Genomic DNA, 15,674 nt, shown 5'->3' with positions numbered 1-15,674 from the left:
GTCTGCTCCGGCTTTGACCTCTGGATTTCCTCCAAGCTAAGTGTGCCCATAAAAAATGGAGAAGCCCAGGATGTCTCCCAGCAAATGGGGTGTGGGCAGAGAGATTGTATTATCTATCCAGACCCAGAGAGATGGATGCACCTGCCGGGAGAAAAGCGATGTCACTGCGCGCACAACCCGGCAGGCTGGGTATACGCGTGCGGCGCCCATCCTTTCCCAGGTGGCCGAGAAGGCCGGGCGATGGGACGGCTGCGCCCTGCCAGGAGCTAGATGTTTTCATTAGGACTTGGGCGGCCCCTGCCGCCGTGAGCTGGCGGATCCATGCCTCCCACGGGCTGCTCAGCAACCACCTTCCAGGGCCCCCAGGACCTGACTGCGCCGTGGCTGTTCCTCCTCCCTCCTCTAGTGCTGGCAAGGTGGGGTATCATTCCTGCCCAGGGCCTCCTGCGGGGCCTGCTGCCCGCCTCCCCTCCCCCAGCTCTACCAGGGAAAGTCTTTCTGGGGTGGAGAGATGATAGCAGGAAATGTGTTTGCAGGCTCCCTTCTAACTTCTTGATGGGAGCCAGCTGGAAGCGCAAAAGCTGTGTTGTCCCTCTGTGCTCTGCTCCTGGTGACCTGGAAGGCGATAATCATGAGCCTCTCTCAGGAAAGACAAAGAAATGGAAAAACTTACTAGGGGCTGCAGGCCCGTCACATTGCATTAGCAGAGAGCCTTGTGTCTGCGGCCCTACCTCGGTGCCAGGCAGGGTGTTCCGTGTATCTTTAGAAGCCCCTGCCCCCACCCCATGCCTAATTTCCCGGACCTAGGAGTTACTGGTTCCTCCTCACCCATCTCTAAATCATTTTACGTCTCTCATTGAAGAGCTGGGGCAGACACCCAGCCTTCCTAGTCTGAGAATCTGCTAATATTCCCCAGCCATGTTCCACAGCCCCCTCCAGCTTTTCTTTTTGCCTGGGTGGTGGGCTCTGAGCTAGTAGGGACCTTGGAAACCAGCAGTTCTGGTTAAACAAACCAGAGTGCATCCTTCCCGCAGAACATTCTGCAGCAAGAATGAGGGAGATTTATGTGCATGGGGACATGGAAAGATGTCCAGGATATATTGTTAAACAGAAAAGACAAGTTGCAGAATAGCATGTAAAGTACAGTCTCATTTGTGTTACATTTTAAATAAAGGCTATATATACTCACATGCTTGCATATGCATAGAAAATGTCTGGAAAGATAAAAAGAGACTGTTAGCAATGGTTGTCCCACAGGATAAGGAGAAGCAGAGAGGGACTTTAACCTCTCATCTTACATTATGTACTGTTAAATTTTTTTAACAATTGTATTACTTTCATAATTTAAATATAAATCTTCCTCCTCCCCCCCCACAAAAAAACAACAACAACAACAACAAAAAAACAGCAATCTCTCAGCCCAACCCCTTATGAAACTGAGGCCCAGAGAAGGAAAAGGACTTTCCCAAGTTGCACAGCACTTATAGCTTGGCCTCAGCACTGGTCCTGCCCTCATCTCACCCCAGGCACACAGCTCTGCCAGCCAGACCCACCAGACCCATGAGGGAATCATGGACCACCCCTTCCCAGAGCAGGAAGGGCCCCTGACTGGGGTGTGACCTTACTTGAGGGAGCAGTCAGATAAAGGCAGGGGATCCCAAGATGAGAATTAGAGATGGATTTGGAACCTAGCTGGATGGCCTGCACTTGCCTGTGACCTTATCCAGCCACTGCCAGCCCAGTCTTCTGACACAGCTGGCTTTTCTTGGTCCAGGCTTGGCCAGGGTAGGGACTGAAGGGTCAGGCCTAGGGTGACCTACCATCTTGATTTGTCCAGGACTGAGAGGTTTCCCGTGACGTACGACTTTCATTGCTAAAACTGGGCAGTCCCTAGAAAACAGGAACAAGTCGGTCACCTTTGTCTTGCCAGACATGTCCGCAGCAACCTGCTAAGAGTCTGGCAAGGACACCTCCTGGTAACTCAAGGGCAAAGATTCTAGAAGTTTATCTCTGGGTGAAGACAGCCAGCCCCTGCTCTGATTTTTCTGAAAAATATGAAGCTGCAAGAGTTAATTTACATTTTGTCAGTTGTGTTTCTCCTTGCATTCATCCACACAGAGGCACACACACACACACACACCGCTCCTAGTCTCCCTTAGTCTACTGAGAGGCATGTCCACCGGGGCCCAGCAATACCACACAGAGCCTACTGAGTCTCTTTGAGCAACATAATCCCCAAGAAATTCTAGAGCCTATAATTACACATGGGATGCAGCGCAATTTCTCATCTCTCCCTCCCCACCCCAGGAGACAAAAAGGAAATTTCACACCCTGGTGAGCCCGGCTCATCTTTTCCTCTTTGATGCCAGCCTGGGGTTAAAAAGCAGGGACAGACGACACACACCTCCTCTGGGGCCTGATTCCTTGGCTGATTTTGAGATTCAAAGCATGCATCTTAAAGATCATAATCTGATTGTGCTATGCCCGCCTTCCCGGCCGATTAATGGCCTCCTGGCTTCCGCACTGCAGCACCCAGTGCTCTGCAGAAAGCCACCTCCCACAGCCCAGCTCCACCTGAGTCTGGCAACCCAGAGGAGAAAAGGCTAAGGCTAAGCAGGGGGCGTGTCAAGGAAGGAACAGAGATCTAAGTTCAAGTCCTAGTCCTGTCGCTAGCTAGCTGTGTGACTTTAGATAAATTGCTTGCCCTCTCTGGTCTTTGATTTCCTCACCATGAAATGAAGGTATTGACCTACATGGTCTCTAAGCCCCTTTAGACCCAATAAACCAGACTTCCTTGGTTAAACTCTCGACTCCTCCTTCTAGGTGGGTAAGCTTGGGCAAGTTTCTCCACTTTTCTATGTCTCTGTCTTCATCCACCTCATTGTGGATTCTTAGTAAGAATTAAGTGAGTTAACATTTTTAAAGTGCTTAAAACAGTGCCCGGCACATGCCAAAGCACTTGTGGCAGGTATATCGGTGCTCCGTCTTTATACCCCTGGCACTCACTAGTCCCATGCCTGGCTCTTGGACTCCAAGCATCTGTGGTTCTCTTCCCTGCCTGAAAAGTTTCTTTGATTCCCACACCCCTACCCCATCACTCCAGTGTCCTTGCCCTGAGCTCCACGCAGGCTGAAAGCACAAGGAGTGTAAATGGCTCAGAGCAGCCCTCAACCTGATGACTGTAGGGAGTTGGCATATAAATACCCCAGTGGTCCCTCTGAGATAGCTCTGAGGCTTGTTCTGCACAGCCTCGCAGAGGTTCAGCAGGATTGAGCCCTGTACCCAGGAGGCTAACTGCTCATTCACACACCTTTTATTGTCTTCCCTCCTGCCCCTGGCTTCCCCACCCAGTGCTCCTCAGGATCACTCTCCAATAAACCGCTTGCACCCAAATCCCTCCCTCAGTTATTACTCTGTGCTAATGCACTTCACAAATGTACCTTTGTTCCTTCTTTTCTTTCTTTTTTTTTTTTTTGAGACAGCATCTCACTTTGTCACCCAGGCTGGAGTGCAGTGATACAATCATAGCTCACTACAGCCTTCAATTCCTGGACTCAAGAGCTCCTTCCGCCTCAGCCTCTCAAGTAGCTAGAACTAAAGACATGAGCCACCACATTCGGCTAATTTTTTAATTTTTTGTAGAGGTGGGGTGTTTCTATGTTGCCCAGGTTGGTCTCAAACTCCTGGCCTCAAGTAATCCTTCTGCCTCTGCCTCCAAAGTGCTGGGATTACAGGGATGAGCCACTGTGCCTAGCCTACCTTCTCTCTTCACAACCACCTGAGAAGTGAGTGTGATTGTGCCCACGTTACAGATGTGGAAACTGAGGCCAATGGAGGCTAAATGCCTTGCCCAAGACCACACGGCAGGTGAGTGGCCCAGCTGGGATTTGAAGCCATGTCTGTCTGACGCCACAGACTCTACATCTCCATCCATCTCCCTCTTTTCCCTCTGAGGGGCTGGATCCTGCTTCAGAGATGGAAACCTCATTCCTTCAGAGGTACAGCAGCAGCTCCTTTGCTCCAGGCAGACAGCAGAGGCACAGGGCTAGGGCCATCTGTGATAATTTCTCCTTTTCCAGTCACACTCATAAAACCCTTGGGTGGCACGGTCCCAGGCAGAGCAATCAGGCACTTGGTACCACAGCCCCAGTTTACGTGCAAACATGTGGAAACCCTTGAGGGAAAGTGGCCTCCCAAAGTGCCAGGGTTGGACCGAGCTGCTGCCTGCCCCAAAGGGGTAGAGCACTTCCTGGTCCCCAGCTAAGCCCCCCTCTCAGCCCCTGCAAGTGTGTGCTGATGGCAAGAGCAACAGGCCATATGCCTGAGACTTGGGGAGCCAAGCCTCACATCATCCTCTCAGCGTAGAGAGCTCACTTCAGACCTGGCCTTGTTACAGTTCCTGGCTTTATACATATCAATAGCTTTTATACGCACATGGTTCCAAATCCACAAAAGCCTTCCTCTTTTCCTGTGCCCCAGCTTCCCTCTCTGAAGACAACAGCCGCTGTCACCAATCTGCTATGAGTCCTTCCAGAGATAGTCTATGCACAGACAGGCACATAAATGCAGTCATTCCAAACACATTCTTCTTTTTCTCTAGAACAAAATGTCTTGGAGATCTTTCTGTGTGAGTACAGAAAGAACTTCCTAATTCCTTTTTTAAAGCTATATAGTATTCCAGTGTATTTACGTCCCATAATTGATTTAACTGGTTCTCAGTGAATGGAAATTTGAGTTATTTCCAATCATTTATTAATATAAATCTTGTACATAAGTTATTTTACACACTTGGAAATAAAACTATAGGAAAAATAGCTAGAGATAGAATTACTGGGACAAGAGGAATACACATTTGTAATTTTAAAAGATATGACAAACAGACCTCCAAAGGTGCTGAATCATTTACACTCCCACCGGTTATGTGCTGTGCTGAGACCAAACTGCATGCCAGGGATGGGTGTGGATTATCGACTTTGGTCTCACCACATTCCTGGGGGGGTGGCACTGTTATCCTTATTTGATGAGAAAGTTGAGAGAGTTCAATTTTGCCCAAGAAGAACCAATAAACCTTTTATTATTTCATGACATACTAGGGTCTGTGCTTTACATTTATTATCTTATTTAACCTTCACCATGGCACTATGAGGTGGGTACTTTTACCATCACCACTCATTTTACACATGAGCCTAGTGTTGCAGCTCAGAGAGGTTAAGTAGCTTTCCTAGCATCACACAGCCAGTGGTAAGTGGCAGAGCCAAATGTGAGCCTGGGCTCTCTCTGCTCCCACCAGGAGTCTATCACTGGCTTCCTGCTTCCTGCCTTATGTGTGCCTCAAACTCCTCTAGTTTGGGAGTTAGGGGTTGCAGAAAGCAGAGTCCCCTGGAGGCATTAGACCGAGAATCAAGGAGTCGGCGATTGCTAGAAGGTAAGAGCTGGAAAGGATCATGAAAGGGGCAGGGCGAGTGGGGCTGGAAATACGAGGGGTGGTTGCCTCAATGTTTGGGAGAGGTGGGGCTGCTGGGATGCTAAATTGTTGTACCCTGCATGGGATATTCCTTCCCCCAACTTGTCCACAGTGTCCCCTATTGAGAAATTCCACATTTCATTTTGCAGATGCAGAAATAAAGGGAGGATCCCCTTGGAAAAGGCACAGGAGTTCTGCATTGGAGGCAAAGCCAGGACGAGAAATTGCTCTGCCCACTCCAGGACCAGTGCTCTGAACTCTGCGTGGGGCTGCCTCCTGCACAACTTGAAACAAAGAGAACCAGACCAAGCAGCCTTAGTGTGTGTTGGCAGGGGAGGAGGGGCTCACTTACCAAGCACCTGGTGTATACACATAACCATTTAAGTTCCATGATAACTCTATCGTTTTACAGGAAAGGAGATTGGCACTAAGTCCCCCAGCTGAAGGAAGGTGTTGGAAGGCAGATTTTGGGAAGACTGAAACCCAAGCAAAGGGCTTTATATTGACTACAATATTGACTACAATGAGCTAACAAGGCTGATTACAGGTTCTTGAACCAGGACGTAACTTACGTGACTTGATCAAATTCGTGTTTTAGGACACTCACTCTGGTGGCAATGCTTTGTACATGCCATTCCCCCTGCTTGGAATGCCTTTCCCAGACTTGTATGCCCCAAGAACTGCAACTCAAAGCTCTCTGTGAAGCATCCCCTGAACTCTGATCCCCTCAAAGGCAGGGGCTGGGTTTTAGCTTTTCATCCCCAAGCTCTGGTCTAGTGTCAGGCACATCGTGGGAGCTTAACAAATGTTTATGGGGCCGGGCGCGGTGGCTCATGCCTGTAATCCCAGCACTTTGGGAGGCCGAGGTGGGCGGATCACGAGGTCAAGAGATCAAGACCATCCTGGCTAAACAGTGAAACCCCATCTCTACTAAAAATACAAAAAATTAGCCGGGCGTGGTGGCGGGTGCCTGTAGTCTCAGCTACTCGGGAGAATGAGGCAGGGGAATGGCGTGAACCCTGGAGGCAGAGTTTGCAGTGAGCCGAGATCGCACCACTGCACTCCAGCCTGGGCGACAGAGCGAGACTCCGTCTCAATAAATAAATAAATAAATAAATAAATGTTTATGGGATGAAGGAATGGAGTGATGAAGGCCTGACTGAGATAGCGGCAGCAGGAAGGAAAAGGAAATGTAAAGACAAGTTGAAGGAAGATGGACAAAGCCCCTTGACTGGTTAGATTTGACGATAACAGCTTGTACCTTCATAGCAACTGCTGTATACCAGTTTTCATAAGGGAAGTGCTATTAGCACCCGCATTTGACAAATGAGGAAACCAAGACTCGGAGAGAGTACACAGCTAGTCAGTGCTTGAGGTCACATAGCTCGTAGGCAGTAGAGCCAAGCTTTGAACCCAGGCTGTCTAGCCCGGGATTCATGCTCTTAACCTTTGGTCTGTTTTGTACAACTTACAAGGACAAGCAGGTGAGTAAAGTGAAAACTATCCATCCTGGAAAACTGGATAATGATGCTCAGAGTCCTGGGTCTTCTGATCTCTAATCTGTTGCACTGTCTGCCAGGTGACCCCGCTCCCGTTCATCACCTCCTTAAAGGCTCAGCCCAACACCCACCAGGATCCAAGCTCAGTCTCCACAGAATGTACTGCCTGGACAGAGACCCAGTGTGCAGACGCGGGGGCTGGGGAAGATGTGGGAGCACGGGCGGGAATCTAGGTCCCACCCCTCAGGCTCTCAGCCTGCCCCAGCAGGCTCCAGGCAGGAAGCCAGTCCAGACTGCCATGCCCTCTCTCTGCTGCGCCTCCTCCCTCACCCAAGTCACACTCCACACGCTAAGGTTCCTTTGTGGTGGGTGTTTTGATTAATTTTATTCTAATTAATTCAGTAATCTCAAGCTGTTTGCAAAATCTTGCACCAAGCGCCGTTCTGTGATGGATCTGCAGAAGGGGCTACAGACAAACACCCGATTCGTGTTGTTTCTCCATTGGCACTAAATATATCTTACGACTGGGAGAGAGTGGGCTGGGGGAGAGCAGCAGGACACTGCCTGCCTGCCGGCTTCTCACTGTCATTCCCCAAATGTCCTCTATTTGCCTGCGGCCAGGGCGTGGGGTCTATGGTTGGGGCACAGGGACCCCGAAGGCTTTCCTGCAGGCAGGCAGGCTGGGTGGCAGGGCTTTGAGCCCTACTCTGCCTCTTCCTCTTTGTGGAGCCTCGGGTGGTTTGCTTAACCAGCTTCAGCACCCTCACCTAGAAAATGGAGATGAGCTGGGCGCGGTGGCTCATGCCTGTAATCCCAGCACTTTGGGAGGCCAAGGTGGGTGGATCACAAGGTCAGGAGTTCAAGACCAGCCTGGCCAAGATGGTGAAACCCTGTCTCTACTAAAAATACAAAAATTAGCCGGGCGTGGTGGCAGATGCCTGTAATCCCAGCTACTTGGGAGGCTGAGGCAGGAGAATCACTTGAACCCAGGAGGCGGAGGTTGCAGTGAGCTGATATTATGCCACTGCACTCCAGCCTGGGCAACAGAGCAAGACTCTGTCTCAAAACAAAAAAAAAAAAAAAAGGAAACAGAGATGAAACGCCTACCCTGGCCACCTCAGACGCACTGAGAGCCAGCTGGAGTATGGGGACAGGCTTGGGAAACTGAAAAGACCTTAGGGTACTGCTGATGTCTTTATCAGAGAAGCCGTAGAGGGTGATGGGGAAGACTCAAACCAGATTTCCTGGGTTGGAATCCTGCCTCAACCTCTTACTAGTGGGGAACTTTGCAGAGGCTACTTCACCTCTCTGTGCCTCAGTTTCCATGCCTGTAAAATGAGGGTGAAAACAGCACCCATCTCAGAGGGTTCTTATAAGATTAAATGAATATGAGCAAAGCTTTTAGAACAGTGCTTGGCATGGAGTCAAGCACTATACAGGATAACTATTATTATGGTTATCTTAGTTGTCTTCATCCCTTCAAAATCTTCCCAGTGCATTGTAAATGCCTTCTCTGAATAACCAGAATGCACCTTGCACTCCAGTCTCAAAGCACTCATCCTTCCCTCATTTCTCTGAACGTGTTAGTCTTGGCCCACAACTGGTTTCCACTCCAAGTGGCCAATATCTCTCACCCCAGGTCCATAACTTCCACCATGGTAGGATTAAGGGGGCTTGGTCCGTGAGTGTTCCAGTAGTCCTATCCAAAGGGGACTCGGAGGCAACAAGATGATTAGAAGCGAGTTCATCTTAAAGCTGAGTCTGCTAAGTATACACAATGATTCTACTTAAAATCCAAATACAGGAAGGTTTTCAAAAATTGAGGTAATGTCAGTTGTGTATATGAAGGGTTATTTTTCTTTTCTGTGGAAGGACATTGGGAGGGACATACGGAAATGGGGGACATGCCTCCCAGTACACTTTTGGCACCTGTACTCATGCCATGAAGAGGAAAACAACTGACCCAACCAACAGGGCAAAGGAACAGGGTGGGAGGTGATGCTTTAGGTGGGTAGTCAGGGAAGGCCTCTCTGAAGAGGTGTCAAGCCCTGAGAAAAGGGAGAAAAGCCCATTGTGTGACAATATGAGTAAAGAGCACTCCAGGAAGAGGGTACAGTGTGCAAAGGCTTGAGGCGGGAATGAGCTTGGGGGTATTTGGGAGACAAAGTACAGCAGCGGAGGGGGACAGCAGGATAAATTAGAGTGACGAGGCCACAAGGTCCAGGCCAAGGGCCATCAGCCATAATAAGGAGCTGGATTTCATTCTAAAAATGCTGGGAGACTTTGGAGAGTTTTAAGCCAGAAAGTGACCTGATTTCATTTATGTTTTTAAAAGACCACATTGGCTGCTGCTCTAGCATTCATCCATCCATCCTTCCATCTGCTTATTAACAAGATTTCCTGCATACCTACTGTGTGCCAGGGTCTGTGCCAGGCACTTGCAGTTTAGAGAGTTGAGTAGGATATTGCCCTCCCTCGTGGAGCTCAGCATGGATGAGAAAACGAACTTCTGGTGCTTTCAGAAGCAGGGGTTGAGTGCCTGGCAGAGCTGTGTGCAGGGTGTGCACTGTGGAGGAAGGACTGGGGCCCTGGGATTGGGGACAGGAAGAGCTATTGAGAACAGTGGTTCTCCAAAGTGAGTGGCATCAGAATCTCCTGAAAGGCTTGTTAAAAACAGATTGCTGGCCGGGCACGGTGGCTCACGCCTGTAATCCCAGCACTTTGGGAGGCCAACGCGGGCAGATCACCTGAGGCCAGGAGTTCGAGACTAGCCTGACCAATATGGTGAAACCCTGTCTCTACTAAAAATACAAAAATTAGACGGGCGTGGTGGTGCACACCTGTAGTCCCAGCTACTCGGGAGGCTGAGACAGGAGAATTGCTTGAACCCGGCAGGGGAAGGTTGCAGTGAGCAGAGATGATGTCACTGTACTCCAGCCTGTGACAGAGCAAGACTCTGTCTCAAAAAAAAAAACCAAAAGCAAAAAAAGATTGCTGTGCACAATCTCCCCCCACCCGCCACACAGATTCTGATTCAGTAAACCTGGGGTGGGCCTGAGAATTTGCATTTTTAGCAGGTTTCTAGCTGGTTCTGAGGCTGCTGGCCCAGGGACTGCACTTTGAGAACCACTGTGTAGGAGGATCTCAACTTCTATGGACCAGAAAGAGCTATTTCTAGGAATTCTTCTCAGCACCCGAGGTGTGGACAGCTCCCCAACTGGCTCTTCATTGTCATCCACCAGTCAGGCCTGAGATAGGGAGCCCGCTGAGGACAGCATTTCCCCGCCATCTCCCTCCACCCACCACCCACCGCTTGGTTTCCACTCAGACCCCTGCCTCTCCCTGCTCCCTCCTTGGGAAGCACATCCTCAAACTCTGTCCTGCAACCGAAGGAGCAATTCCACTCTCAGTCACCTTCACTGATTCCTTTCAGGATGCAGAAGACCTCAGTTAACACTGCACCCGCCTCCTGGCCAGCCAACTGCCCCCATCTGTTCCTTTCCCAAAACTGCGCCCTGGGCTGGGGGACTTGGAATCCCCCAGCTCTGTTATCTGCATGCCACAGGCCTGATTCATTTCACAGCCACGTGGTCAGATGTCTCCTCACCCCCTTCTCCTCTTCCTGCCCCCGCCTTTCTCTGAGCTCTGAATGTCCCCTTTTCACCCAGCCATATTTCCCCAGCCCCCTCCTCTCCTCACTCCTTTGCCCATCCCATCTGTGATAAATTTGGCAGATTACCCCATGAAAGCCTAAATTATCAGTGTTCCTGGTCACTTTGGCCCTTAGTCCCTTAGAAAGACAGTGTTGAAATTGCAAGCATTCATCAGAACCTGAATTTCAAAATTTCTAAAATTTCCCTAATTTGAGGTTGTCTCAACTATCCTTCAAGACCAGAACTCTCCTTGGATTTTTCAGCAGGCAGTTGAGCCCAATCCCTACTTCTCTACCAGACTGTAAACTCCCTGAGAACAAGAAGCTCAGCCGCTCAACTCTGAGCCACTCGGCCTAGCACCGTGCCCAGCTCCTAGTAAGTGCCTAGGAGGTGGCCACTTTATTATGACTATTACCGTGCTAGTGTTGTTGCTGCTGTTATTGCTATCTGCTCTGCTCTCCTCATGCCTTGCCCAGTGCCTTGCACACAGTAGGGTCTCAGCAAAGTCTTACAGGTACACAGATGACAAATGCATAGTTGTCATCCTCACCTCGCTGCTCTTGCCTCCTACTACTTCATTCGCCTGTAACAGCTTCTCCCTCATTTGCCTTTTTTTTTTTCTTTTCTTAACTGCTGCTATGTTCTGAGCCAGAGCATTTGAACGATTTTTGTGCAATAACTCCCCACCCCCACGCCCAGATCTTTGAGGCCTAGGAGATTAGTGTCAGGAGATTTGGTGGGTAATGGGTTCTGGGCAGTAGAAAACAGCCTCCTTTACAGAGATACAATTATACAGGTTATACTTCCCTGAGTTCAGACACAGCCACAGACCTCGGGGAAGCTGGTGTCGGCACAGATGGTGCATGGGGCCACATTATATGGAATATTCTCCACTTGCTATAAAACTGTTGACAAATATAGGAAATGAGATGTTTTTCTTTTCCATGTTTTTTTTTTCTTTTCCTTAGCCAAACACTGCAGGCCCTCATGACTCACAAAAGTTTTGAGATATTACTCAGAAATATAGGAGGAAAACGCCATATTTCCCCCTGTCAAAGGTTTGGTTTTCTTATTTATTTATTCGCATGCCACTGGGTAAATTGAACCCTGAACAATATTAAAAGGAAATAAACATATCTCTCAGCCGCTCACGGACCTAGCACTCACCAGGGAGCTGGGTTATCAACAAGCCTCCCCAGATGGGGACAAAGTTGCAGTCTGGAGGGGGGGTGGGGGTCCAGGGGCCTGCAAAGCGGGGGCCCTGCAGCTCCCCACTCCAGGCAAGTGGAAGCTCCCTCTCCCCTGGCCAGCCTCCAAGACCCACAACTGATGCATACATCCACTCGGTGGCCATGGCAGCTCCCAGAAGGTGGAAAGACTCCATTTTTATTTCCACCTTTCCGGTACCTGTGCCTCTCACTGACCCATTCCAACACACACACAAAAACACACACATCAGCAATGACTAACATGTCCCAAACCATAGCAGAATGTCATTTCAGAGTCCTATCTGCATGGTTGAAATCAGAGGGTGGGATGCCTGAGAGCGTTCATATGGCCTGTTTACAGTCACTGAGAATCGATACTTACTTTGGGGGAAGAAAAAAAAATACATTAAATATATATATATATAGATATATATATACACACACACACACACACACACCCACACACACTCAGATACATATCGGTGGTGGATAGATGGATCTTTCTCACCCTGAAAACCATGACAGATGAGTTTTGTTTGGGCCTCTATGCATTTTAAAGGTGCATTTAAACTCACTAAATTAGAATCTGGATCGGTGGCGGTGCCCACCCAACCCTGGCCTCCTCCTCTTCCCCTCAGCAGGAAGGCAGCCAACCAGGTTCTCATTCAGAATTTAATCTTGCCTGAGTGGCGTGACCACTTCTGTCTCTGCCCAGTTTCTTTTTTTCTTTTTTTTTTTTTTTTTTGAGACGGAGTCTCACTGTGTTGCCCAGGCTAGGGGGCAGTGGCGTGATCTCGGCTCACTGCAACCTCCACCTCCCGGGTTCAGGTGATTCTCCTGCCTCAGCCTCCTGAGTAGCTTGGACTACAGACACGCACAATCACTCCCAGCCAATTTTTGTATTTTTAGTAGAGACAGGGTTTTCCCATGTTGGCCAGGCTGGTCTCAAACTCCTGACCTTCGCCTCCCAAAGTGCTAGGAGTACAGGCTTGAGCCGCCACCCCCAGCCTCTGCCCGGTTTCTGCAATGAGAAAGCTGGGCCCTCTCCCCAGGGGGACAGGTCTGGACTAGGTGAGTTTACAGGGTGAAGTCAGAGACCCCACTACCCTGGGGTCTTTAGAGGGTCCATCCCCCACTGCAACTGAGTCAAGGTTGGTGGGATCATGACAAGCAGTTCACCCAGGATCCAGGAACACAAAACCTGTTCTGACACCCATTCTCCTGCTCAAGAACATGCAGGGGCTCCCAATTACCCACAACAATGACGTTTCCTCTCAACGGCAGACCATAGGTGGGGACTGCCTGGAGCTCTGGGTGGAACAGATCTCTGAGGCCTTGTGTGGGTTTAGCAGGGAGAGTGCAGTGATCAATGATCCATGTCTGCCACGAATGAAGGAGTGGAGACTGCAGCCACCCACACTGAATGTCAGTCTTCCCTGGACTACAGAAATAAGTCTAAATGCCTCTGCTGCTCTACCAAACTCCTCCACCATCTGACCCCTCATTTCCCCTCCAGAGTCATTGCCCACTCCTCTCCAGCAAGGCCACCCCTGTCACACCAAGCTTTGCATTGTACTTGGCACACACCACCTCAGACCTACCTCTGTGCCTTGACTCAAGCTGCCACTCCCACGCTCCCCCTCATCTTCATCCTCCAGGTATCAGTTTAGTTCCTAGCACTTCTTAAGGTCCAGCTCAAATCCTCCTCCTCCAGGAAGCTTTCTTAACTGCTCTGATCCATCCGAGCTCTCAAGGCACTCAGGGGCGTTACCACATATTGAAATAGTCAGTGTTCGAAGAGTTTCCTATTTCCAAGTACTCATCTCACCAACTTAATTGGAAACACACCACCACCACCACCAATGAGAATCACATCTGACTTTGTTTTTTCTTTTCCCAAGACGGAGTCTTGCTCTGTCACCCAAGCTGGAGTGCAGTGGCACAATCTAGGCTCACTGCAACCTCTTCCTCCCAGGTTCAAGCAATTCTCCTGCCTCAGCCTCCCGACTAGCTGGGATTACAGGTGCCCGCCACCATGCCCGGCTAATTTTTTGTATTTTTAGTAGAGACAAGTTTTCACCATGTTGGCCAGGCTAGTCTCGAACTCCTGACCTTGTGATCCGCCCACCTCAGCCTCCCAAAGTGCTGAGATTACAGGCGTGAGCCACCTCACCCAGCCCTTTCTTTTTTATTCTCCACAGCATTTCACACAATGCTTGCCAGGAACCAACCTGGCCACAAGCACTTACTGATGTCCACAAGTTTACCTTAGATGCTTTAAGATCCTTGGGGTCTCAGAAACCAAACTTGTGGGGCCAGAGGTGAAATCAGAAAGGCCCACCCTGGACTGAGAGTGCCCCCCCCACACAAGTTCCATTCCTGACTCATTGTGCAACCTGTGGTTTATGGGCAGAGTCACTTAACTAAATGTCTAGCCCTCGATCTGCCCATCTGCAAAATGGGCAGCTGTGTTCCGCTCTTTCCCCGCCCACACCAGGGGCAGAATTTTAATCTCTACCCTTCCACTGACTAGCCGGTGGAGCCAGGGACCCGCCCTTCTCAAGCCCCAGCGTCCTCCCCTGTGCAATGTAACATTCCCAGTAATGGAGCAGGTGTGCGGGGCAGCCCCGCTCCCCTGAAGGACAACAGCAGGCCGCTGGGGAAAGGTGAGGTGTCAGGAAGTAGCAGAGACGTGAGCCCCAGCATCTCATTTTTGGTGGGCTTTCCTTCCCCCAGAGCTCTTTTTTCCCCCTTGTCTTTTTTCTCCCATTCCCTGGGGCTAGGAAAAGGTTTGGGAAAACAGATGTGCTCCACGAGGTGTGGGTGGGGGACCCTCACGCCTCCCCTGGCTGAGGTGGAAAGGCATCTCTGAGGTCTGGAAGTCAGTCACAGGATAAGACAAGGGAGGTGGGGAGGGCTTGAGGCCCTGCAGCCTCCCTTTGGACTTCGGAGAGGGCCTGAGAAGGCAGGCAGGCCCCAGGGGGAGAATCAAAGAGGGGCAGTGAGAACATGTCAGCCAGGCCAGGAGGGCCCCGGCTCCATTCACCACAGGCCCTACCTAGGCAAGTGCCCACAAATCCTTCTTGACCCCACAAGGGAAGCACAAGCCCCTCCTTTCCCCCCATTTACTGCAGACTGCAGCTGCTCTGCTTCGCCCTTCCCTGTGGAGCCACCACAGATGGTGATGACAGAAACTACGGGAAATATCTGTGGCTCTGTTAACTGAGGAAAGCAGGGCACAGGGCAGGGCATGCAGCGAGGGCACCGGAGCGCAAGGGTGCTAGAGGCGATGGTGGGCTCTCCAGCAGACCACCCAGGTCAAACCCAGCTCTGCCTCACATAAGCCGTGCGACCGTAGTGAGTCATTTGACCTTTCTGTACCTCAGTTTCCTCGCCTGTAAGACAGAGGTGGCTAATGTGGGGACCCAGCTTGCACGAGTTAGTCGTCAGAAGCAATTTGGATCGGGCGCAGTGGCTCACACCTGTAAGGCTCACACCGGCACTTTGGGATGTCTAGGCGGTAGCATCACTTGAGCCCAGGAGTTCGAGACCAGCCTGGACAACATGGCGAGACCCTCATCTCTACAAAAAATCAAAAAATTGACTGGGCGCAGTGGCTCACGCCTGTAATCCCAGCACTTTGGGAGGCCGAGGCAGGCAGATCACGAGATCAGGAGATCGAGACCATTTTGGCTAACACGGTGAAACCCCATCTCTACTAAAAATACAAAAAATTAGCCGGGTGTGGTGGCACATGCCTGTAGTCCCAGATACTCGGGAGGCTGAGGCAGAAGAATTGCTTGAACCTGAGAGGTGGAGGTTGCAGTGAGCTGAGATCACGCCATTGCAC

The 15,674-nt window shown here is 50.3% G+C and overlaps 1 protein-coding gene across 1 annotated transcript; it reads right to left on the bottom strand.

Annotated features, from left to right (window-relative positions):
* Positions 1-266: 266 nt before the first annotated feature.
* Positions 267-11,970, bottom strand: LOC129039028 (putative uncharacterized protein FLJ45825). The gene is made up of 5 exons (XM_063666920.1): positions 11,784-11,970; positions 8,071-8,156; positions 1,821-1,890; positions 1,190-1,214; positions 267-615 (listed from the first exon to the last, which is right to left on the bottom strand). The coding sequence occupies exons 1-5, from the start codon at positions 11,968-11,970 to the stop codon at positions 267-269; spliced, it is 717 nt and encodes a 238-aa protein (XP_063522990.1).
* Between the last annotated feature and the right edge of the window lie 3,704 nt (positions 11,971-15,674).

This window comes from Pongo pygmaeus, chromosome 5 (genome assembly GCF_028885625.2).
Source record: "Pongo pygmaeus isolate AG05252 chromosome 5, NHGRI_mPonPyg2-v2.0_pri, whole genome shotgun sequence".
Lineage (NCBI taxonomy): Eukaryota > Metazoa > Chordata > Mammalia > Primates > Hominidae > Pongo > Pongo pygmaeus.
This window is presented reverse-complemented; position numbering and strand designations above follow the sequence as displayed.

Coding starts and splice junctions, on each gene's coding strand:
- LOC129039028 (XM_063666920.1), bottom strand. CDS start 11,970: ATGGCCACCGAGTGGATGTATGCATCAGTTGTGGGTCTTGGAGGCTGG. Junction 8,157..11,783: donor GTTGATAACCCAGCTCCCTG/GTGAGTGCTAGG, acceptor TCTCTGATAAAG/ACATCAGCAGTACCCTAAGG. Junction 616..1,189: donor TTCTATGCATATGCAAGCAT/GTGAGTATATAT, acceptor ATCGCCTTCCAG/GTCACCAGGAGCAGAGCACA.